Source organism: Hesperophylax consimilis, unplaced genomic scaffold (assembly GCF_061612785.1).
Source record: "Hesperophylax consimilis isolate HC1 unplaced genomic scaffold, BYU_Hcon_1.0 scaffold_37, whole genome shotgun sequence".
Taxonomy (NCBI): domain Eukaryota; kingdom Metazoa; phylum Arthropoda; class Insecta; order Trichoptera; family Limnephilidae; genus Hesperophylax; species Hesperophylax consimilis.
Genome location: NW_028301267.1, coordinates 1,151,505 through 1,177,546, shown reverse-complemented (window position 1 = coordinate 1,177,546; position 26,042 = coordinate 1,151,505). Strand labels below are relative to the sequence as shown.

Here is a 26,042-nt window from a genome sequence, read left to right as displayed (position 1 = left end):
GAAAGTTCCTTTTAATATAGGTTTCACGTCCCTTCACTCTAATGTAATTCTTACGTCTTCCGTATATTGCTGACTTTTCTAATAAAGTTTTCACGTCCATACTGAATAATTTATTCTGGCGTCCGAATGTATATTATTTGTTTGTTACATGGCGTTTTGAATGTCGATTTAATTTTTACGTCTTCCATATATAAGGCCCTTAACCCGGAGGCTGCCGTGCGCATCTATGTTTGATTCAAGATTCCGAGCTCTCGCTGCCACGCGCAAACATACATGATTTTAATTTCAACTTGCGATATCTCGGAACTTTCTGTATAGATGGCGCAAAACTCGGGCTTAAAAAATAATTTGAACTTTTATCTAGCGACATCTCTACACAGATGTGACAAATGATTTTGTTTATATAATAAAAGACCTCGTCAAACTGGAGACTACAATATTTCCCCTGCCAGTGTTTGAATTCCCCGCGCGCGCGTAGCTGTATTAGTGCTTCACGTGGTTCCTTCTTATCTCGACGGTTCGCGAATACTTAGAATCTGCAACGAATCATGGTTCTAACGTTATTATTTTAACAAATTGTTTTTATTAACTAGTAATATTTTTAGTGCAAACAACATTTGTGTTAATCAACATGTTTTCTTATTTTAAATGAAATAAGTTGTTATATCCGCCTTTCGAGTGAAAAATATTAATATAAATTTTATTTTAATTATCTGTGTTTGGAAACTAATTATTGTGTTAATTTGTCGTTTTTCCTAATATTTTATTTTGTGTAACCCTCCATCATGGCTCGACGTGACTTGTCTGATGACCAAATAAGAGAATATTGTCTCGATCTTGACTCTGACTGTGAATTTAGGGACAGTGAGTGTGATTCCGCCAGTGAAGTAAGCAGTATAAATGAAGGAGTACACGCTGAAAATATTGTTGAATCTAATGATCAACTCTTGGACGAACCCAGCACATCAAGTCAGACTGGTTTTGACATGAACACTTGGACATCGGATCATTTTGTTCCGATTATTCACGACTTCGATGATTTCCCTTCTGGCGTAAACTCTCTTTTGTCGGAAAATTCCGAGGAAGTGAATTTTTTTGAGCATTTTTTAAATACAAATATTATGACTGATATTGTATCTCAAACTAATAAATATTACGCAGCAACAATACAGAAAAAAGTTGTGTCTGAACAATCAAGGCTTCGTAAATGGGTTGATACTTCAATTAGTGAGATGTATGTATTTTTTGCCATATCAATGCTGATGACACGAAATAAACATCATTCAATAGAAGAGCATTGGTCGACAGATCCTCTTCTTACGAGTGCCATTTTTGGTAAAACGATGCCCAGAAATAGGTATCAAATATTACTGAGCATGTTACATATGTATTTCTGACCACGATACACAAATTCCTGGCGACAAATTGCACAAAATAAGATTACTCGTTAATCCGACTCGTAAGATATTTAAAGAAACTTTTACTCCCTTTGAAAATCTTTGCATCGACGAGAGCATGGTTGTTTTTAAAGGACGATTAAAATTTAAACAATTTATTCCTTCCAAACGCCACCGGTTTGGGATAAAAATGTTTGTTTTGTGTGATGTACTGACGGGTTATGTTTTAGATTTCATTGTTTATTGTGGTGATGGAACCGACGTCACTGATAATCAATGTATAGGCGCCTCGGGAGCTGTTGTGAAAACTCTACTTAGAGATTACCTAGATAAGGGACACAAACTTTATGTTGATAACTGGTATACCAGTCCTACACTATTTAAATACCTGCATGAAAATAAAACCAATGCTTGCGGAACGGTGCGAAAAAATAGGAAATACATGCCAAAATTTGACAAACTGAAGAAGGGGGAAATGGTAACAAAGAGCTGCGGGCCATTGATGGCTCTAAAATGGCATGATAAGAGGGAAATATACATGCTCAGCTCTTTACACGACCACACTATTTCCCCAACGGGAAAAACAAATTTAAGAACGGGACAAACAATATGCAAACCCAATTGCATTCAGGATTACAATAAGCATATGGGTTTAGTGGATAAGGCAGACATGATGTTAACTGGAGTAAGTTGCTTGCGAAAGTCCATTAAGTGGTATAAAAAGCTTTTTTTCCATATTATTGATTTATATCTGTTAAATTCTTTTATTGTACACAACAGCATAAAAAATTCAGGTATGAGCTTCCCCGATTATCAGTTATGTGTGATAAGACAATTAATCGCAAAACACCACAAAAAAAATCAAATCGACTCAACTCCTCATTCGTCTCATCATGACACACCATTACGTCTGCTTTCAAAAGAAGTTGTAAACCATAAACCAATCACTAGATTGATAACTCCGAGCTTTTGTAGGGGGAAATTTTGTCCACTATTTTTTAACCGATGACGTCATTACAGCCTTTGATTTCATAGACAAGGTAGCCGAAACAATAAAAAAAAGGCGCGGCCATAGACAATATGATCTTTCCTAGGTGCCTACCTAGGAAAGATCATATTGCCATTCATCAGCCTAAAATATTATTTTAAAAATAAATGTTAGAAATGTTAACAAATTCTCTCAGGACGACAAGGTTCCAACTCACAAAGTGCGGTCCTGCAAAAATGAGCTATAAGGTATCTTTCCTTACGGCACATTTTCTTAGGACGGCGCTTTGTAAGTTGAAAATCTGTCGTCCCGAGGCCGTCGTAAAAATAGCTTCAAATTACTTGAAATTTGAATTCCTTTACTTTAAAAGGAAAAACATTTTCAAACAATTATTGTGCTTTTCTACGACAGTGTTGAATGTTAACATTTCTCTGTTTATCAGAAAAATGAAAAACTTTGTTACATGTGAAGTATTTTTATTTTATTTCACTAATATGACAGAAACAAGAAACACAAATAAATTTATAAGCACAAAACACATTTTAAATGTAAACCAAGTCTGCGACTGAATCTTTTTGTTGTTTTAAATATTCATTTGAGTCGCTAATATTGTTCTAAATGATAAAATATTTCAATTTGAGGTTTTAGTCATAAAGTTATTCAAAAAATAATTATGAATACAGCATTCATGAGCACAAAACATGATTATCAAACAAGAAGCTATAAATATTCTTACACAAGGGTGCATCGTTTTTTCGTGTGGCGACTGAATTACTACCGCTGGGTCCTACAGGAACACTTGAATCTGAAAAAAAATATTTTTTAGATCGAGGAAAGGAATTAAGATCTGCATAATGGATGAAGACATTTTCGAATATTTTCAAGTAACATAGAACAGATATTTACCTTCATAATCTTCCTTAATCCTTTTGGAAGAAGGATTCATATCTCGCAAGACGTAATATGGTCTTTGGTGACATCACACGGTCCTGTAATGTAGGGTCCTGGCGGAACATGATTTGCACCTGTATCATAAATATACCACTCTCTAGATCGATATCTTCGGGCTTTTTGTATACAACAGAATTATACAGTACTTAACCACAGATATACAAGCAGTACCTACCGTGCGGAAAAGAGCAGTAGACAAGATAGAAAAAACTCAAGGTCATCTAAAAGTAAGATGCAACCATAGACAATATAATTGCTCTCGGCCTACTCCATTCATTCACTAGCCCAAAAAAAATATTTTAAAAATAAAAATGTCCTTGAAGCAGAAAAATGTCGAAATGTTTTCCAAGGGGCAAGGTTCATCTGACTAAGAAAATAAACTTTTACAGTGCATTTCCTTGAGATGAAACTTGTAAATCTGAGAAGAAGAAACCCAAAATGACAAGAAATTTGCAAAAACACTGAAGAAAATTTCCAAAACATGATTGTCCGACAGTATGACGAAGAATTCCGACATTTTTCAGCCTCATGAACTCATGGTTACATATGTTTAAAAATCTTTAATTTCACCAAAACAATAAGATAATACAGGATAACACTAATCAATAACATGAATAAGTTTATCGATATAATAAATAACATTTATACGTTGTGGAGGAAGACATAATGTCAAGTATGAAGCATTGTTCAAAAAACCGAACGAATAACCTAAAACTGTTAATTCACTTTAAACTTGAACTTACGTAGGTAGGTTGAATATAATATGTTTGTAACTCGCTAACACTACACTGGCTTATATTGTATTTTTATCACGAACAACTTTAACACGCAATATTTTCGACGGAAATGATAGTATTTCGGCAGAAAATGACAACCCGCGTGTATAAATAAACCACTGTCATTTTGTTTGAATGATTTGAAACTGTCAAAATTCCGTCATCTCTTTCTGTTACACGAGTCATTATGGTAGAGAGCGAGAGATCAAACCAATCCTTCTGTTCTCACCAATGAGATCTGAGCTTTTAGCCATATTATTCGTTTTCTATAAGAATTTTGAGGTGGGCGTGGCGGTTTCAAATGAGTTTCGAGGCCAAAGCTTAGTTAAATGCCCCTGACCTGTATTTTCGTCACAACGGGTCCGATATTGTCGTAAATCCGGATAACTACCAATGCCGGGAAGATTTAAAGTCGGCAGTGCGGAACTTCGAAGTGATCCATTCGGCTTTTTGTTTCTGATGGAGAAATGGCAGCCACAAACGAATAGTTAAGATACGAATTCGATTCTGTCGATTCTACAGGCCCATTCGCCGAAGCTGCGCTCCTCAAAGCTTCCGTGTTTTGGATATTTATGTCGAGTCGATTGTCTGTCAGTACAGCCCTTCACACAGCCGGCTTGATAACTTTACCTTCAGACATTCTCACATAACAAACAACTCAAAACAACAATATGAACTGTCAAGATGGCGTCACATTCACATCCGTCACATGGTTTCAGGCATTTCCGGGGAGGTGGAACGTAGCCTCTCTTTCTGTTACACGGGTCTTATGCTAGAGAGAGTGAGAGATCAAACCACGACGGCTTTTCATTGGTCGGGCTGTAGCGACGTCATCAAAAACCAAAAAATACAGAGCCTGCCATGGCCCATGTTTGTGCGAATTAAACAAAGCCCCAAAGCCGCAGAAAAATGGCTCGATATATGTGTTCCCAGTGTAATGTGGCATTGTGTATTCATCCCTGTTTTAAAGTCTACCATTCGAATAAAAACTATTAACATAAATAATACGATAAGAAACTGTAAATAAAAGTTGAATAAATAATGAAGCTTAAACAATAATATTATCACAAGTGAATCGTGTGAAATGGTGAGCCGTCGCAGTGGTCCCACTACAGAGACGTGAGTACTGATATTACTATAGTATGTCTGTATGTGTTGGTGAGATTACTGATTTGATAATGGCGGCGGGTCGAAGTTTGTTGATGTTTCATAGATAGTTTTTATTCGTCAAATAATGCATCAATTCATAAAGATATCTTGCTTAGACTTTTCAAGAGTGTAACGTAAACAAGTTTTTTTTGTTTTGGTAATGATTTACAATCTCTAAGTGCTGAGGATAATAAATAATGAGGCAATATAAAAAATTCTAAAAACCCTTGGCGTGAGAGTATCTATCTGTGTTTACATTCGGGCAGCAAAAGGGTTAAGACTCTTGGATTTGTTTTGAGAGTTTCAAAAGACTTCAATAATTTAGGCACATTTAGGCCGTTGTTATGCCCCTTATATTATATAACCCCATGATAACATAATTTATTCTGATCTGGGAGATATATTTCACCAAATAATCAATATAAATATTGTTTATTTTAATTCTTTTATATTTCGAGACAAATAGACATCTATAAATTTTGCAATCTTTTGTTTATTTTGAATATCTACTTATGTGAGACTTCTTATCATTTTTACCAATGTATCTTATTTTATTATACGCTTTTGTTGTAACATTTTTTGTATTTTTTTATTGTATTTTGTTTTCTATATTGTTTTAATTTTGAAGAATTTATAATAACTGCGATACTCAACTATTAAACTAGAATGTAAAAGTCCATTAGGCGTAATAAATAAATAAACAAATACACAAACAACAAAAAATATTTCTTACTCTTCTAGTGAAGTTTTCACGTTCATAGTGAATTAATAAATTAATTACAGCATCTGTGGTTGAGGGGGTAAGACTCTCGACTCGCAATCCGAAGCTCGTAATCTGACGGTCAAACCCGGCGTGCGGAAATAATTTTTTATTTGTTTGTGTTATTTCACAATTAATACATTAAAAATAAGTGTGTTTGCGGCACGTTCCAGAGTGAAATATATATTCTCAGTATCGCCTTGTTGTGAGATCACCATTCCGAATGGAAACGTTATTTTAAGCTTTTGCCGTGTTTAGCGACCAGATCTAAATAACCAGGTACTTTTCCACATATCTCTTCCCCATCTTCTTCCCCTCCCCAATACCTTCACCCTAGTACTCAGATTGGGGATGCCACAGTCTCGCTGTTCCAGACGGGAGCGGTTGAGACTCTTGTGCGGTATGTAAAAAATATATGTTTATATAAGTTTTATTTTTTTGACATCCAGAAACACACAAGACCTGACAACAAACTGTCTATTGATAGTGAGAAGTTTGAATGAATATCTTGTTGCATCTTGTATACAAACGTACCTACTGGGCGCAGGCGTGCGACAATTTTTTTTACAACGATATCCTTAGTAAAAATGTATAATTTCATAACGCGCCAGTTCGCTTCATTGCAGAGGGCGGTCGGACATTTTTAGGTCGGGACATCAATTTACCGTCCACTGTAAACCATTTTACTAAAAAGTCCACCCGCGTAAGGCGCTTTTTAGTTCTAAATGGCATCGTTGTAAATTAACTGAATGCTGCCAAAACTGGCGTTTTGCTTCACCAAGGACTCAAACAATACATAAAAATGTACAAATTTGCTAACGGCCAGGGGACGCAATACTATCGAAGAAATGCGTGGACGCAGCACGGCCGTCGTTATGTATACAAAAGAATATCTACTCGTGATTGGTCACGAGGATACAATACCATCGACGCAGCACTTCTGTCGTTACATATTCAATATAATAATATCTGTTTTTATATTTAACTTAATTAGTTCAACCTCAAGTTGTAATATTTTAATTAATGACTTAAACTTATTAATACCATTAAGTTAAAAATAAAAATATTTTTAGTGTTACAATATTTACAACATAATATTATATAATATTTCAATCACTTTTCTGATAAATAAGATGCTTGTGCTTAGGAGAGGACAACAATATATTTTTACATATTTATATTGCAAATATTATCACAAAAACTATTAATAACCTTACAAGAAAATACAATAAAAGTAATAAAAACAGGTTAGTTATAAATAATACCAAGGAATGATAAGCAGAAACAAAATATGTGGAGTTTATTAAGCAGAATTGCTTTGAAAGTACCTACACGGCACACACGCTCATGTAATCTAGTAAAATAAAAATGCTTGTCTTAGAAGAATATGTTCAACATATGTATAATAACATTCTCTCTGATTCTATCTTCAATGTAACCAAAATAAATATAAAAACTAAATTAAAAATGTATTAAACGTGTTCCAAACTGCATAAAATGTAATTATATTATTTAATGACATATATTATGTTATAATAATCTTCTGTTTTAATAATCTCTTGTTATAATAATCTCCAGTTAAAATAATCTCATGTTATAATAATCTCCCTCTTGAATAACGTTATATTTTTTACAAAATGAAACAATGATTTGTTTTAAACCACTTTATATTTATTTGATACAATATTTGGGTTCAATCCAAACCGGTCGACGAAATATAAATTAAAATAAAGTGGTTTAAAACAAAGTATTTGATTCATTTTGTATAATGTCAAGCCACAAAGAGTTTGCTTTCTTCGATAAATTTAATATTTTTTAGTTCTTGTAAGTATAGTTTTTAAATACATAATATAATAGAATATTGCGGAAATCTGTAATTGGTTTCTCAGTTAGGTAAATTACACATGTATAAATGAACCACATTGTAAACTGTTGATCTAAAAATCTAGTCTAGTCACCGCCGCAAGAGAAACTATCGCATCATTACGTTTTAAGTGTAGGTTTCCAAAGTTCTGGTTGATAACTTTAGACATAGCTAATTTCCCCATATTTTCAGCCATGTGACAAGTGACTTTGCTATCCCCGATTGTGCCACTGCTAATAGACATAATCACGTTTGTTTTAGGAAATGGTTCATGGCAAGCAAACCAATCAATGAGAGTTTGAACGTCTCGATCATCCCTCTTAATTCTTGTAGGCCTCATCTCTACATGTTGCTCTGACGTTCCTGATTCAATCCCACAGAATGACTCGATACCCTCACAAATGTTATGCAGATAAACGAATCCAGCAGTTCAACGAAGCATGGAACTGTCTGTGATTCCCCGTCCTTGGGTCAAACCTCCAGGTTTTCATCGATTTCATCAGAGTTTGTTCGATGGTCATGTCAGACCAAATCTCTGACCAAAATTTATGAGACCGTCGAATCGTAAAGTAGCCCTCTTTTTTTTGGGAGGAGTAGAAGGGTGGGAGGGTGGCCCCCCCATACCGAAGTACCCTCTAGTAAATTTATAGATGTATGTATTTAAAAATGCAAACAAAAATCTAATAAGGTGATAATAAACCGTGATAGATTTTCTGTGTGTGCCTAGCTAGATTTGTTTATTCTTTATATCGGTAAAAAAACTATATAAACATAAAAACTGCACAGATTTTTTTGAAATTTTATGTTCTACATAATTGGTATCAATAAAATTTTCATGAAATTCCACTGGAAACGAGGTATTTATAAAAAACCAAACCTAGTCGCGCAAAAAACTTGTTTTTTCAAATATACGCACCTTTACGACTTTCTACCTCGGTACCTATTAGAGATAGAAGAAATTTGTTTCAACAAAAGTTGTAGGTTATTTTATGTTATATTTGTAAACATATTTTAGCCGAAATTTGCATTAGAAATGAGGTATTTGGGAAAAACTAGATTTTGGCCGATTTCGGCCAGTTTTTTCAAAATGGCGGCGCGAGCACAGGTGCGCCAAGGTCGGAAACTTAGATTTTACATCAGGGGATCAGTTTATATAACATATAAAAAAAATTGGGACTACCGGAATTACTTCGATCGCGAATCGCTAATAAGGAAGTTGAGTGAAAAAGAAAGACAAACATTCCCGGGTTACGAATAACCCAACAATGTTTGAAAATCTCCTACTACCACCACAGAAAGCCGAAAATGTTGCTTGTGTTGTGATGGAGGACTTAGCCAGCCGAGGAATCGAACACGCGACGCTCGGGTGAGACCCAAGCGCTATGCCCACTCAACCACTGACCGGTCAGTGGTTGAGTGGGGTTATAAAAAATATGTTCATGTAGATCAAAAAATATCGATTCTAAATACATAAATATATTTCTATATTATAATTCTTAGAATTAGTTAAACATTCTTGAAAAAGCATTGAATAGCAATAAACTATATACGCTCCACGATTGGTCGAAAGAATTCTGACGTCACATGTGTCGTGACTTGTACAGTGCTTGTACGTACAACGGATCACCTATGGTGCATCTCTTTCTATTACATGAGAGATGGTCGGTTTAGATGAGAGAGGTATATGCCAAACGTCTATTTGGGTCAAACCAAACCACAGCCTTATGCCACAGTCGGTCTTCAGTACAAACGGTCTTGCTTCCTATCTCGTAAAATACTTTTTAAGTTTAGTAGTGGATGGTTTGGTGTTCATGTAATACAAAATCTGTTAAAAAAACTACATACCATGTCAGAAATCGGATATATTCAAGCCCAGTCTGACAACCTACCAATAGTTTATTCTGACATGTTGATTTTATATCTAAGAGATAATACTGATTACATTAGTGCTGAAATTCGTGGAGTTAAAGCTTCCAAGTAAGTATATCAAATTATTAATTGTGTTCATTTGTACGTTACGATAAATATAATACATTTTTACAGTATAATAATCATTGCGTATTCTACCCATCTGACATTTCGCCATAACCTAACTAGTTTTGTGCAGGTATGTTTATTGATTTCGTATAACATGATAATTATTCTCTACTCATTATAATATATATTATAATGTGGTGATGGCTTTTTATATATTTCATCTTTTGTTTACCATATATTATAATAAGGCACTGCTGAAAACCAGCTGCATTCCCGTAGAAACCCCTTTGTCAATAGGATCTATGTGAAAAAAATAGCTCCCATCTATTGTCAAATATATGTAGGCATTTGTTGTTATTATTATATGGATGTATTTCTAAAGATACATATTCGTATAGTGCTTTATAATAATATGTTGTTTATTGCATAGCTTAGAAGTTTTTATTATTAAACATGTCACATTACATGTGATTACTTATTATTGATTTGAACTGTTGTTTGTGGCATAATAATAATGTATTTTTCTATTTTCAGATCAGCCCGAGAAAGTTATGGTGACAATGCCATTGGGTATGTGCAGTTGAAGCGATCAGGAGACTTATGCACTGTAAAAGCAAAAATAACGCCTGAACATAAAATTAGGAATAAAGGTTACAATGTGGAATGTATTTGCGATGAAAAGGAGTCATCCATTGTAAGTTTAAAATGTGAGGATTGCGTGGCGAGCCAAGGAGGTTGCAAACATTCAATTGCATTTCTTATGTGGCTGAATCGACGGACCCTGGAAGACTCCAGAACATCCGTCAAGTGTTATTGGGCCAAATCGAAACTTTCTAAAGTGGGTAGCTCTATTAAGTTTATTAAAATAAAAGATATGGGGCCTAAAACTGTGACAAAGTTGCTTGCTAAAAGTGGTAAATTTTTGAATTCCTTTTTAGAGAAATCTTTTGAGGTGGGGGTCACTGACACCCAGCTCACAAAATTTTTTAATGAGCCAAGTACTATTGAGAAGTTATCCTTGCATTTTCTAAGTGTTGAAGCCAAAAGCCAAAATATTTCAAATATTGTAGATTTGTTGCAATTTTACTCAGTGAACATTAGTGAAATCACATGTAGTGAGGCTGAAACTGCAACAAATCTACAATCAAATAGCAGTTTATGGTTCGAGCTGAGATATGCAAGGATAACTGCCTCTAAAGCTTATGAGGCTGCCCACTGCAAAACACTTGACGGAGTGTTGGTCGAAACCATTCTAGGAGCAGTCAAGATAGAAGACAACGCAGCTCTGAAACGAGGAAGGGAATTAGAAGGCTGCGTTATTGAAGAGGTGGGGAAACTCTACCATGTGAATTTTAAAAGGACGGGCCTGTTTTTGTGTAAATCATGCCCATTACTTGGTGCGTCACCCGACGCTATTAGTGAGGATTTCGTGGTGGAAGTGAAGTGTCCCACACAACAAAAAAATATCATTAGATATATTAAGGATGGGAAACCAACTTCCAAATATTTTGCCCAGATCCAGATGCAGATGTACTTTTGCAACAAAAAAAAGGGAATTTTTTGCGTTGCCCATGAAGACTTTGAAGTGACAAAACAAATAACAACGCTGCTTGTTAAATATTGTCTGGATCTGATAGAAAAGTGTACTACGTTCTGGTCTCTGGCAATATACCCCAAAGTAATGACACATTGAAGGATTAATATTGTCCATGTTTTAAATTTGTATTCTTTGTAATAATGTATTTACCATCACCACAAATACTGTTTTGTTGGACGTAGCGTGGAACATTCATTGCTCCCTTTCCTTGTAATTTGTTTGCTTTAGAAGTAGTATATTTTGAAAGTGTCCTTATTTATTTATTGGATGATTTGTATAGCGCCGCTTTTGTGAGATATCATCTCAGGGGCGCTTTACAGTTGATGCAGGTATTACAGAAAATATAAATATTACAAAAATAGAGTGAAGTTAATTTAAGTAAAATGAAGTATAGGAACAGGTGACACGAATATAATAATAATAATAACATAGCATTTATATAGCGCAGTTTTGTGTTGTTTCACTTCAAGTGCGAAGATAGAAGATGGAGACTCTGCAGCAAGAATCCTAGGTGGTGAAGAAACTGGGCCAGCTGCTGCAGCGGAAGAGTCCACCGCGTCCACCAACAGTGCCAGCACGAGGTTCGTCATCCGTCCAGGTATGTATCTGCTGCTAATAAAGCGCTGACACCTCACATAGATAAGAATTAATTAATTAATTAAGAATAAATTATGTACATACTTATGTTCTTCTTAAGTGGTTTCTTCCTTTCACTGGCTCCAAGTGTCCATGTTTCCACACCGTATAGAAATGTGGGAAACTCAGCCTCGGACAAGACCGACTACAGTATAATGTTTAGGAATATAAGAAATAAAATAATTTTCTTTAATAAACAAACATTTTAATGAACGCATTCTTTCATTTATAATCCATAGAAATTAATTTAGACTTGCTAAACTAATTATAGTATATACATACATACCAACAAAACACAATACCATGGTCTCTCATGATCAACCTCATTACAAGTACATAATAAACAGTTTCACACATGTATGAACACCATCAAAATATAATTTTTTTTATGAAATAATTGCATTAAAAAACAAGAGAACTTTTTATAATTTATAGGTCTTATTAAATAAATAATTGACGGCCGGCATAGTCCAGTGGTAACGCATTGGACTGCCATTCCGAAGGTCGCGGGTTCGAACCCGGCGTGCGCAAATAAATTTTATTTGATTGATTTGTGTTATTTCACAATTATTAATTAAAATAATATATAGTATATTTGCGGCACGTTCCAGAGTGGAAGATACTACCAGTATCGCCCTGGTGTAAGACCACCATTCAGAATTGAAACGTTACTCCAAATGGCTTTAGCCGTGTTTAGTGACTAGATCTGAATAGCCAGGTACTTCCCCACTTACCTTCAGCCTCACAACATCCCCCAATTGGGGATGCCATAGTCTCACTGGCTCCAGACGGGAGCAGTTGGGACTCTTGTGAGGTATTCACTATATAAAAAAAATAAAGGTCATACATGAACGTGATCATTAAAATGAAAACAAGAGATTTATGAAAAGTAAGTATTATAGTTATAGATAATTAATAAAGTAGTGACAATATGTGCAGCTATTTGATTAATTTATTCTGAACATTTATTATTCCGCAAGCACATACCATAATGTAATCTAGCTGTTGCACATGATGGTTGTCTGTAGTTGCATGAGGTAAGAGCATTTTAAATTCCCTCAGTCTCCCTATCACCCGTTCCACGTGGATGCGAATGGCGGCTATGCGCTTGCCTTGCTTAACCTCCTGTTTGGTGCATTGGGTGTTTGCTGCAACACTGGGGGGTCTAATTAAAACGCACCCTAGCTGCTGCAGAACACCGGCTATATTTTTAAAGCCTCTGTCGGCCAATACATGCATCCCAGGTGTACCGGACAGCAGGCGGATGGACATAATCATTAAAATAATTAAGGAAATGAATATTTACTGTTATCATGCGATTAACGATGTCTAATCCCTTTTGAAGCTTATCACCGGACACGTATCATGTTTCAAATGGGATTTAACCGTAGTAATTAAAATTTAGTTATTTTTTTATTGGTTCCTTAATGCTCTCATGCATCCTGTTTAGAGATAAGAATATTTGATGTACATTAACACGTGTTCAATTCGAACTCAATAAATATGCAAACAACTGCCACAATCAGTCAGTTGTCCGACGACATTCGCAAGTTGTGTTTCTTTGAAAATCCTTACTTAAGGTACCCCCGAGAGGAAACCGGCATTTACAGTCGATGTCACTGGCGTAGGTGTCCAGTACATTTATGGTCCTTCGAGCCGGATTTTCCTCAGATATCAAGAAACATGACACCGTCACTGCGCTCCTGGAAAGGCGCCGAAGCACCTGCTTCCAGGAGAGGATTAGTGCCGGCACCCGAAGACAGCGGTAACTCGCGCTCTACTCGGGAAATAGTTAGAGCACTACAAGAGAAAAATTGGCGCTTACAACGCCAATTAGAAGAAGTAAGAGTACTACAGGAGGAGAATTGGCGCTTACAACGCCAAATAGAAGAGGATTGGCACTTACAACGTCAACTAGAAGAAGATGGGCGCCTACAGCGTCTACAAGAAGAGGAGACTGCACGGCATTTGGATGCACACGGTGCAACTCGTCAGGGTGGCTGGAAGTCCACCCTCACACTACTGCCTGAGGATATACCGGAGATACCGTTCCCGCCTCAGGATCCGCCAGAGGATTCCACGGCTGTGATAGAAAAGCCACAGCTAACGTTAACCCCTGTGCGGCAGCTTCATAAAAATGAAGAAAATGGAGATGCACAGAGTGCAACTCGTCAGGGTGGCTGGAAGTCCACCCTCACACTACTGCCTGAGGATATACCGGAGACAACCTTTGTGCAGCATCTTCATAAAAATGAAGAATATTACGAAACATTGTCGCTAAGTAATGTTGGCGAAAAGAAACGACTCGCAAGGAAAGGGGTCGACAACCAGGCACATGATGCCGCATTATCATCCGGAGGCGTATGGAGCCCCGGAAACACCATTCACGAGGACGATTCAAGATTTGTAAAAATAGTGAAAATTGTGACATCTTTGAAAATTGTGAAATTTATAAATCTGCCGAGTGATACTTATCAGCAAATTAATCCATGTGAAATCGGAACACTAGCGGCACAAGAAGTGTATCCACTAAAAATATTTATAGAACGAGATAATAGAGATGTCTTTGTTCGGCAAGAAAAAAGTGAACAAACTGTTTATGTTAAGCCTATAATGGCGCCCGAAGACACAAGCCAGGAAAAAATAAACAATAATAACATGATTGCGCACGCGGCAGTTGTGCCTACAATAAGTTTTGAAGAAGATGTTGAAGAAATCTTCCAATATAAACAATGGAGAAAGTCAACTTGGTTCCTAGATACCGGACAAAGAATCGCGATTGCAGCGTAATTGAAATAAAGATTGGAATAAATAATAAGGAACCAGATAAGGTTCAGATAAACCCAATAAGAAGAGTCATATGAGTTTTAATAACAATAACACTGACTCAGTAATAACAATAACACTGACGAACTTGAACTTCAAATGAAAGAATTGTTTATTATAAACAAATACCTCACATGTAAACACTTGACATGTGGGTCACATAACCGAAGGCCGCCCTTTACTTAACAGGCGATTCGTTCATTCATTCTGCTGAAATATGAAAGCTGATTACGATTACTTTAACGATCACTTCATGCCGTCAAAAGATACGGATTTTTAATTGAAATTGAAGACAACATAGCAGGAATATCTACACTTGGAAGATACCAACACAACTGCTGTGAAAACCATTGTTCTTCACACCTTAAGAAGATACCTTGCTGTCCGAGGAAACTATTTGGTGAAAAATACTTTTTCACGTCGGGAGTGTACCGGACAGCAGGCGGATGGACATAATCATTAAAATAATTAAGGAAATGAATATTTACTGTTATCATGCGATTAACGATGTCTAATCCCCTTTGAAGCTTATCACCGGACACGTATCATGTTTCAAATGGGATTTAACAGTAGTAATTAAAATTTAGTTATTTTTTTATTGGTTCCTTAATGCTCTCATGCATCCTGTTTAGAGATAAGAATATTTTATGTACATTAACATGTGTTCAATTCGAACTCAATAAATATGCAAACAACTGCCACAATCAGTCAGTTGTCCGACGACATTCGCAAGTTGTGTTTCTTTGAAAATCCTTACTTAAGGTACCCCTGAGAGGAAACCGGCATTTACAGTCGATGTCACTGGCGTAGGTGTCCAGTACACCAGGTTTTAAATAATTATAGTAGCCACAATCTTCAATCAAAGCTGTGTCTGTCACGCGCCCACTATACCCTTCAGAAACCTAATTCACAAGACCATCAGGCGTGCATGAAATTAAATATTTCACCGTGTTACAATTTTTATAGGACGACCAGGCAGCAGATTGGTTTACTGAGTCACTCGGTTTCTCAATCTGTATATCCATGCAGTCTATAATGGACTGCACTTGAGAATACCTTGCCCGAAAAGCAAGTGGCAATTTTTTTTTAATTTCATTTGCTTCTGGCCAGATGATTAGTTCCTGAAGAGCTGTGGCTACTAATTTTAAAGTGGGCGTAAATATGAGGCTTACGTTACTTAGGGACATCCCGAAAAGTAAAGCTAACATGGCAAATGGTTCATTCAGCCTAATTTTCCGTAGCGTTAGTAATATATTTCTTAGGGGTGCGCGTACTTCCTCTTCTAACACCTTGACAATATAATAGCTAACAGAAGGTATGCCCAAGCAAAGTTGTGGTTCCCTTTCAATGGTCATCAGTGTCGCACAGACCATGTGCTCCTGGTATTCTTTCAGCTCAATCTCCGGCTCCTGGATGTATTCCATTTCCGACGGCACATAATTAGATGACTTATCAATGGAAGAGTCACTGTCAGTATATGTCATATATTCACCTTTGAAAGGTGATGAACCGCTATTTTTTACTTCTTTTTTCATAGGTGAAATAGCAATGCTCTTTGATGAAGATGGTAGTGTGTTCACACCTACACTCCGGAACTTACATCTAACAAACGCCTGTACAGCTTTGTCCACATATTTAGCAGCGTTTTCTTCAGGAAACGTTTCTTCCAAAACCATTCCCTCGGGTACCGTTTGTTCAGTAACCGTTTCTTCATCGACGGTCTGTTGGCTGTGCCCAGCTCTAGAAGTAGACGGATGCAATTCAGGTCCTAACAAATCTCTGATGACTTCCAAGCGACGACGTCTTGCTCCTGTCGTCCGTTTTGGGATGCGTGATGACCGTTGACATTCAAATATGTGAGGTAGAACATCCTTTTTTGCTTTTAATGTCCGGTTTCCCAGACCCATTATTTTGTGCTTCATAAAATTTTCCATGTCATTCGGGAGCTAAAAAGAAAATGAATGGTAACTAATAAATTATATTATAAAGCAAGGCAATTTTGAGGTTGCATCGTTAATACAAGTGAGAGGCAAATACAAACATGATAATAATATTATTTAAATACTTATCTCACCTTTAAATCCGGACAACATACAACAGTTATTTCAACTACATTCACACATTTATTTGATAACATGGGGTAAAACTACCCATTCATTCTATGCAATTTGACATTAGATTGGTAAATCTCGTAAAATTCACACCAGTATAGTATAATAATATTATTGTATGTAATATTTCCAGGAAATATTGGTAAAATTTCGATCGCGCTGGCCTCGCTTATTATGAATATTTTTTAGATAAAACCTTTAGATTCACCTTAATTACTGTACAACACAACTTTTAACCTTCGGGGAGGTGGAAAATATTGCAATAAAAATTTCAATTACGTAAAACTAAAATTAGCTTTCGTTTTGCGAAACGAGACCGTCCATTTTCAAACTTTATTGTCAAATGTCATTTTGTTTTGTTGGTATTTCTGTTACTATAGGAAGAAACGAACGGCTAGAAGTAGCTAGAGACAATCGCGCGGGCGTTTTTTTTAATGTTAAAAAATTCCGTCAAATTAGTATTTACCTAATATGCATGCATTGTGTGCGTTGTGATTGAAATTTATTAGCTGGATTTTATTTTTTTACGTTCAAATTTTATTTAAGTTAACTATTTCTGCGATGTTGAGCGGCTACGCTAAGTTTGTGTAACATGGTTTATGATGAAAAAGAAAATGCACCCTTTACACCGCCTGCTCGCATCAAGGCAAGAAAAACATCCCAGTTTTCAATTAGTTTAGCGGCTACGCTAGGTTTGTGTAACATGGTTTGTGATTCAAAAGAAAGTGTCCCTTTTATACCGCCTGCTCGCGTCAAGGCAAGAAAAACATCCCAGTTTTCAATTAGTTTAGCGGCTACGCTAGGTTTGTGTAACATGGTTTGTGATTCAAAAGAAAGTGTCCCTTTTATACCGCCTGCTCGCGTCAAGGCAAGAAAAACATCCCAGTTTTCAATTAGTTTAGCGGCTACGCTAGGTTTGTGTAACATGGTTTGCGATTCAAAAGAAAGTGTCCCTTTTATACCGCCTGCTCGCATCAAGGCAAGAAAAACATCCCAGTTTTCAATTAGTTTAGCGGCTACGCTAGGTTTGTGTAACATGGTTTGTGATTCAAAAGAAAGTGTCCCTTTTATACCGCCTGCTCGCATCAAGGCAAGAAAAACATCCCAGTTTTCAATTAGTTTAGCGGCTACGCTAGGTTTGTTTAACATGGTTTGTGATTCAAAAGAAAGTGTCCCTTTTATACCGCCTGCTCGCATCAAGGCAAGAAAAACATCCCAGTTTTCAATTAGTTTAGCGGCTACGCTAGGTTTGTGTAACATGGTTTTTGAGATATGTATATATATATATATATACCACTTTCACTTTCACATTTTCTTTTGAATCACAAACCATGTTACACAAACCTAGCGTAGCCGCTAAACTACTTGAAAACTGGGATGTTTTTTTTGCCTTGACGCGAGCAGGCGCTATAAAGGGGGCACTTTCTTTTGTATCACAAACCATGTTATACAAACCTAGCATAGCCGCTAAACTACTTGAAAACTGGGATATTTTTCTTGCCTTGACGCGAGCAGGCTCTATAAAGCCTGTATTTATAAAGATATTTTTAATGCTTATTAAGCGTTTCCCGGTTATGCAAATATTTATTGTCTAACCTATTTTAAATTTGAAACAAAATAGGTTTTCAGACTTTTTATTTTATTTCAATGATATTAATTTATTTTTAGTAATTTAATTTGGCTAGAACTTGGGGTGAAAAGCCATAAAGAAAAAAAAAAGTTATTGTAGCCGCTCGTTTCTTCTTTCCAAAATTTTCCTACTTGTTTCCGGTTGTTAATTAACTAATTAGTTCAAACTTTTTTCGCTCATCAGATAGACGTTTTGATAAACAAAAAATGGATTGCGCATCTTGTTCGGTTGGGATGTTTGAATTTTGGGACATTGTAAAGCAGGAGGAAATCTTGTTGGAGTGGCTGAGGAATCACGGTGTGATCCTCAGGGAGAAAATATGCGAGAAATGTGGCAATAAATGCAATTTTTCGAACTTCATGTTCAGGTGTAGAAAAACGTCCACCGTTAGTGTTGGTCACAAAAAAATTAAATCATGTTGCGATTTTTCGGTTTCGGCGCGAAAGGGCACGTTTTTTTCGAAGTCGAGCCTTACGGTTAATAAAATATGTACTTTTGTGGTATGTTGGACCATGATGCGTCCACCGAGGACCGCCTTTTTGGTAGAGGAGCTGGGAATGAGCAGCGAGACGGTTGTCAACTGGTCCAACTATTGCCGAGAAGTGTGCGTCCTGTGGTGCTTAAAAATAAAGCAACAAATTGGAGGCGTTGGAGTCACGGTTGAGATCGATGAAGCGAAGATAGGAAAAAGAAAAAACAACCGAGGAGGAATTGTTGAAGGGAAGTGAATCTTCGGCGGATACGAGCGAGGTACGAAGAAGATGTTTGTCTGCGGTGTCGAGGATCGGTCCAAGGAAACCTTGTTGAAGGTTATAAAAGAATACATATTGCCCGGCACAACTATTATTTCCGATTGCTGGAAAGCATACGACTGCCTGGAAAGTGAAGGCTTTCGTCATTTAAGTGTGAACCACAGCATAACATTTGTGGATCACGAAACCGGTGCCCACACACAAAACATTGAGCGTTGTTGGAGAGATGTGAGGGGAAACGTTCCAAGATTCGGAAGGAGTAAAGCTCACTACGAGGGTTATTTATGCGAATTTCTTTGGAAGCGATCGCTTCCAAAGAATAAGGATCGAATCCACGCTTTTTTTAAAATGGCCAGTGAAACATATAACCCCAACCAGTGATTCCATTCCATTTAGATTTTTTTCTTATTATTTATATTTATTGCTTGAATTAAAATTATATTATAATGACGACGAAATCCAACATGATTCTTGTGCCTCGGACTTGTGACTATTTGTTTTCTACAGTTTCAATTATAATGACGACGAAATCCAACATGATTCTTGTGCCTCGGACTTGTGACTATTTGTTTTCTACAGTTTCAATTATAATGACGACGAAATCCAACATGATTCTTGTGCCTCGGACTTGTGACTATTTGTTTTCTACAGTTTCAATTATAATGACGACGAAATCCAACATGATTCTAGTGCCTCAGTTCGACTCTGAAGTGATTCTAAAAAGGTTTGTTTACATTATATTATTACAAATTATGTAGTGTTTTTCAGAGATGTGCAAAATGGGTACCCAAAACCATTTGAAATGCAAAATGGAAATGGGTCAAAACTTTTCCATTTGAAAATGCAAAATGCAAAATGGTTTTTAGAAAAGCATTTCAAATGCAAAATGCAAAATACCTATTTTAAAAATGCATTGAAAATGCAAAATGGTTTCTCAGGTCAAACAATTAAAATAATTTTAGAATTTTTAAACAGTTTTGTCATTTAATAATGGACATCAATGTAGAACAGACATATATATGATGGTAAATCAAAAAATGCCACGACTACGGATTATGAACCACAAAAAATTTGCGCGGGACAAATGTTGCCAACGTAAAAACATAGAAACTGCTATCTAACATTTAATATTACAGTGTCATGGCCCCATGTTCAGTATTTGAATCAGTATTTTTTGTAATGGTATCACTCAATTGCCAGGGCTTGTACCAGGGAGCAACCTGACAAATGTAAATTATCTCTCATAGCGAGGTTGAGGACCGACTGATATTTGGGGCTTATGAAAAAAAGATGAGTGGAGATTGTAGGAAGAATGTTGCAAAAAGCATTTAAAATGGAAAATGCATTGAGAAAAGCATTTAAAATGCAAAATGCAAAATGGTTTTTAGAAAAGCATTTAAAATGCAAAATGGAAAATACCCATTTTGCATTTTGCATTTCCATTTGAAATGGATTTATTTCAAATAAAGTACATCTCTGGTGTTTTTATACGAATCATTTATGTATCCGCATGAAGTCGGCTACGATTGTCTAGCATCTAGCTCCTAGCTCTTCGTAAAGTGTCAGGAATACCAACATAACAAAATGTCAGCGAGTGTTAGAAATGGAGGCCGACAGTCGCCGCGTCGCCGATTTCGTATGCGAGAGTAGATTTTAATTTTACGTAATTGAAATTTTTATTGCAATATTTTCCACCTCCCCGAAGGTTAAAAGTTGTGTCGTACAGTAATTAAGGTGAATCTAAAGGTTTTATCTAAAAAATATTCATAATAAGCGAGGCCAGCGCGATCGAAATTTTACCGAAATATTTAACAGACAACTTAAATTTTACTGTGGTACTTACATCGAAATGATCCTCGCAGCAATATCTTGCAGATTTACACGACAGAATAGAATTTCGCTTCTCGCATCTTTTCATCGCGAAACACCATTTTTTACGAATAACTGCATTTCTAGGAACGGCGATAAATTGCTTATCGGTTGCAGTAACACATGTATTTTTACACATCGGAACAATGCAATAATAATATGTATTATCTGCCGACATTTTTTAATGTTTTGTAAACAAAAGACAACACGCAACTGACAGCTATCTGACATCTGACACGTCAACAAATAGCTGCTTGAATACCGTGCCAGGCGGGAACATGGCGGGAAAAGCAAATATTCTAACTTAAAATATTAATTTAACTATGAAATCTTAATCAATTGTCTTTTTTTTTTTAATAACATCAATTCTAATAGATAGTTAACATTGGTAAAAAAATTACTGGAATTCCTTGTTGAAGAATTAAAATTTTTTCCATACAAAATACTTAAGCGACCTAGTTCACACAGTTCGAGTGACGTCACACCCACACCCCGCCTCTTACCGCTCGAATTCCGCTCGTTTTGGCGGGCAATAAAATTTAAACTTTGAGAATTAATTTAATTATGAAAACAAACTTTAAAAAAAAATAAAAAAATACCAGTATTTAAGTTTGAATGCGAACATTGATAAAAAAAAATAAAAAAAATGGACTCAACTTCCTTATTGCACTGGCCTATACGGTTAGTCCTCCAATATAAATAATTATTTTGCTTAAAATTAATTGTGGAATATTATTTTTAACAAAGAAATCTTTATGTAATTGAAGTACTTAATGTACGAGTATTTTTGTCATAAATTTTTGTGAGAGGGGAAACCGGGAAACCTTGGAAAACATTGTCACAAGTGGAAGTAGGCATGATTTATATGCACCCCCCCCCCCCCCGCAAGCCACGATTTCATATTGTAGTAGTGTAGAATGTGCAAGTGCAAAATAAATACCTTTAAGTATTTTTAATGATACAGTATTTCTAAGTCTAAAAAATATAAAGATCAGTTTTCTCATTCTGTCTACTGTGGAGTTTATTTGACTTTTCCATTTGATGTTATTATCGATAATTATCCCAAGATGTTCACACCCTAAGCACCCTGATCAAGTTTCTGAAGGAATCGCTAAGGTACCTGCTTACGCACTCTACACCTCCTTCCTTGACTGGACTATTAGGGTGATTAGGGTATATTAGAGCTATGTATTCGATTATATTAAATGACTTATTATTTAGATTCATTAATTGACAAACAGTTTGCGTTACATATTGGTATTTCGTTAACATTGATATCAGTAAATTTTTCTTTAGCATAGTCTACAATTCCACTACTTTTATTTTTGTGATAATTTGTGACATATTGTTTGTAGTTTGGAAAACTTGGTATATTTTTATGTTTTGCATGTGAGTGTGCCTCGGATAGTATTATAAAATATGGTTGTGGACATAATGTTAAATACATAGGTAACATAGGTATACCAGAAGTTCGTCCATGTTTCAAATTATACTCATACAGTCTTACTCATAATGAAATCCCTAATACGACGATAATACCCCGTATTAGCTATACAGGGGTGGGGGCCTATACAGGTCAGATTAAAAATATTTACTCATAATCATAAATTTTCTCAATATAGCTCGACCGCTGGATTATGGAATATGATTTTTTTACAGTAGCAACACTTGAAAAATTTGACATTTCGCGGCGTGTTGCCAACTTCACGTTTATTCATATGTCAAAAAAGTAATCCAAGAGTTGGTTTGTTTATCTTTGAATAATCTAAAAATGGATAATGTTGACATTAATTTGGAGGTAGAATTAAAAAGGCGCAAGCGTAACAAAAATTGGGGTGACGTTGAAAAGGTTTGTTAACTTTTATCTTGGCTCTAATGTTTTGTTTACTTGTTTGAAATTAGTGTAAGTATAATTGTTCGAAAAACGAACAGGGGTTGGAATAGCCGACTCAAGGGCTATTCCACACAGATAACAAATAAATTAATTATATGGTTTTTGACAGGCGAATGCGGAAACACAATGCGTAACGTTACTTCACAAGCAACTTACCGGTGAAATGATGGTGAAATCTGCATCAGCCTCATCTGTCAGCACTGGAACGGAATTGTGGTTCTTTAGCACTTGTTGTTTTAAAGTAAATTGCGATAAAAATACGTCTTAGGGGGTATTTCACTATGTCGGGCTAAATATCTGACTAGCTATCCGTTGGCTGGATTTAAAGATCAGAATAACTTCGTTATTCAACGGCGACCATTTCACCATTGTTTCTAGCTTCCGGATAGATAACACTCGAAATAGTCTGGCAACATCGCAAAATGTCTGCAGTTACTCCATCTACTGCCACGGCTGTCATGCGTCACAGTCCGCACACCGCGAAGTGTGCATTTGTTTGGTTATGTTATGTTGATTATCAGGTCATTTTAGATAGATTCGTGTCGAATTAATACATTGTTTCTTATTTTGAACACAATCAAATAATTCAGGATGGATCATACAAGCATTCAAATTCATTCTACAAAATTCGACTCACTTCTCAGCTGTTAAACTCGGAATGTTTTGACGCCATCTTTGATTCGAGGAATAGCGCCTAACGTGAAGTTCGAGCACTGATTAGTCGAATCTAACTTTAACCTGAGCGTTAGCGTTATTCAGATATAGTGAAAACGAAAAAATGACTATTCCGCGGATTAGTGCTTGGTCAGAACATAATCAGAGATAGTGAAATACCCCCTTAGGATTATTCCGATTAGACAACCGGCGATCGAGATTTGACGGGACGAACGGTGTTTTTTCAACTGGCTCGGCTCACGGCTTTCCGTCGTTTTAGCTGACTTGTGCGAACTTAAACTATACAGTTTAAATTCTGACGATACGATTGGTTATTACACAGCCTGTCAAAGCAATTGGCGTTACGGAACATTCCGCCCACCAAAATACAACAACGTGTATTTTAAAGAAAATTTAGAAACCAAAACGGGCAATGCTGTGGAACGTTGCGTGAGTGAAGAACAGTGAAAAGAGAGAAGAAAAAGAAAAAAAATATATATATTAATAATAATAATGAAAATGATAAGAAAAGAAAATAATGAAAATAAGACTAACGAAAATCGATAAGAGAGAATGCGCCGCGGAAGCGAAGATGATTAGTCACATTGACTAGGCAATGGACATAATTTGGTTAATGGTCTCGTGAGAAGAGAACCATTCGATGTACGAACCGTAGCGATACGCACAACGCCATCGGGACCTGGGTGCAATTTGTCGACTCGCGCGAGAGGCCAGTGCAAAGGGACAGTATTTTCGAGTCGGATTATCACTACATCATTCACAGACAGTGAGTTGCAATCTTTGGTCCACTTGGCGCGCTGAGTTAGCGATTGGAGATATTCAAACTTCCAACGTTTCCAAAAATCCCAATGGAAACGTTGAATGAGTTGCCAGCGACTCAGACGGTTGATTTTTAGATTAGTATAATCCTCGTCCGGCACGGAAGTCAAGGGTTCTAAAGTCAAAAAATGACCTGGAGTCAACACGCGCAAATCGTTTGGGTCAGAACTCATCGGGTAGAGAGGCCGAGAGTTTAGCATGGCCTCAATCTGCACGAATAGTGTCGTCAGCTCCTCGAAAGTTAACGTTTGGTTACCGATTAAGCGATAGAGATGAGTTTTAACCGATTTAACCTGAATCTCCCATACGCCACCGAAATGGGGACTCGATGGTGGATTGAAACGGAACTCAATTTGTTCTGACTGTGAAGCAGTCTGCATAAAGGAATTGAGCTGAGTCTTAGCTCCAACGAAATTCGTGCCGCAATCTGAGTGTATGACGTTTACACGACCTCGTCGACCTACAAATCGACGTAGCGCTGCAATAAAAGCTTCGGAAGACAGGTCAGAAGCGACTTCAAGATGTAGAGCCTTGGTGGTAAAACAGACGAATAAGCAAAGATAAGCCTTGTTTATCTTAGCGCCGCGATGGTTGCCGGCCTTTATACGAAACGGACCACCGTAATCAATGCCCACAATCGAGAATGGTTTGACCTGATTAACGCGAGCGGCGGGTAGGTCACTCATGAAAGGTTCTAGAGGTGCTGGATTTATGCGATAACATTGTATACACCTTGACAGACAATGTATGATGGCGCGCTTAAGGGAACAGAATCCAGAACTGCTGTGTCAAGAAATATTGCATTGTGTTAATGCCTGGGTGACAATGTTCTCGATGTACAGCGTCTATCACAAGAGAAGTAAGCTTAGATTCGCGAGGAAGTAGGGCAGGATGTTTATGCTCGAATTCGAGCCCAGATCGTGATAACCTGCCACCCACCCTGAGCACACCGTGGTCGTCAATGAAGGGATTAAGCTTCCGCATTTGTTTCGACATAAGGTTCCCCTTTTTCAAGCGCGTGATATCATCATTAAAATGTACATGTTGAGTGCGTTTAACTACTGTCAAAAGTGAAGTGTGAATTTCGGCACGGTTTAATGGAAGATACAAACAACGAGATTCTTTATTCTGTAGGTTGTAGATGAATCTAAGACAGTAACCGAGAATGCGTTGGATCTTCCGAATCGAAGAAAATTTAACTAGTAATAGGTCCACCAGATTTTCGTCCTGTTGGACAAATAACGATCGAACTCGTTCCTCAGAGTGAAGTTCAATTTCGTCGACATTGCCATCGAAAGACGGCCAAGAATCGGATGACTGGATCAGCCACGAAGGCCCCGCCCACCATAACGTGTTATCGATCAGATCGGC

At 36.7% G+C, this 26,042-nt stretch overlaps 4 protein-coding genes and 1 long non-coding RNA gene across 6 annotated transcripts in view; 2 read left to right on the top strand and 3 right to left on the bottom strand.

Moving 5' to 3' along the window:
* LOC149409063 (ribosomal protein S6 kinase alpha-5-like) overlaps window positions 1-26,042 on the bottom strand; it is a 294,002-nt gene that overhangs the window by 68,900 nt on the left and 199,060 nt on the right. The gene's annotated exons all lie outside the window — the stretch shown is intronic.
* LOC149409067 (uncharacterized) lies at window positions 2,993-4,646 on the bottom strand. The gene is made up of 3 exons (XR_016305280.1): window positions 4,453-4,646; window positions 3,292-3,410; window positions 2,993-3,190 (listed from the first exon to the last, which is right to left on the bottom strand). It is a non-coding gene; the product is annotated as an uncharacterized LOC149409067 (long non-coding RNA).
* LOC149409064 (uncharacterized) overlaps window positions 5,006-26,042 on the top strand; it is a 28,553-nt gene continuing 7,516 nt past the window's right edge. The window contains exon 1 of one of the 2 annotated variants that reach the window (XM_089650198.1): window positions 5,006-5,231. The gene's annotated coding sequence lies outside the window, so the exon portion shown is untranslated. Of the gene's footprint in view, window positions 5,232-23,051; window positions 23,133-26,042 lie in introns of those variants that run through there. The other variant, XM_089650200.1, reaches the window with a different exon arrangement.
* LOC149409065 (uncharacterized) lies at window positions 15,298-21,332 on the bottom strand. The gene is made up of 2 exons (XM_089650206.1): window positions 21,258-21,332; window positions 15,298-16,867 (listed from the first exon to the last, which is right to left on the bottom strand). The coding sequence occupies exons 1-2, from the start codon at window positions 21,330-21,332 to the stop codon at window positions 15,824-15,826; spliced, it is 1,119 nt and encodes a 372-aa protein (XP_089506332.1). The 3' UTR covers window positions 15,298-15,823.
* On the top strand, window positions 19,024-20,638 carry LOC149409066 (uncharacterized). Its single transcript, XM_089650181.1, has 3 exons — window positions 19,024-19,375; window positions 19,445-19,642; window positions 20,615-20,638. The coding sequence occupies exons 1-3, from the start codon at window positions 19,175-19,177 to the stop codon at window positions 20,636-20,638; spliced, it is 423 nt and encodes a 140-aa protein (XP_089506307.1). The 5' UTR covers window positions 19,024-19,174.

What these genes read in the sequence shown, in the direction of transcription:
- LOC149409065 (XM_089650206.1), bottom strand. Translation starts at nt 21,332, where the DNA reads ATGAAAAGATGCGAGAAGCGAAATTCTATTCTGTCGTGTAAATCTGCA. An exon ending in GCTGCGAGGATCATTTCGAT is followed by an intron (nt 16,868 to 21,257) that starts GTAAGTACCACA and finishes TTTTCTTTTTAG; the next exon opens with CTCCCGAATGACATGGAAAA.
- LOC149409066 (XM_089650181.1), top strand. Translation starts at nt 19,175, where the DNA reads ATGATGCGTCCACCGAGGACCGCCTTTTTGGTAGAGGAGCTGGGAATG. An exon ending in AAAACAACCGAGGAGGAATT is followed by an intron (nt 19,376 to 19,444) that starts GTTGAAGGGAAG and finishes TGCGGTGTCGAG; the next exon opens with GATCGGTCCAAGGAAACCTT. An exon ending in TTGAGCGTTGTTGGAGAGAT is followed by an intron (nt 19,643 to 20,614) that starts GTGAGGGGAAAC and finishes CTCAATTGCCAG; the next exon opens with GGCTTGTACCAGGGAGCAAC.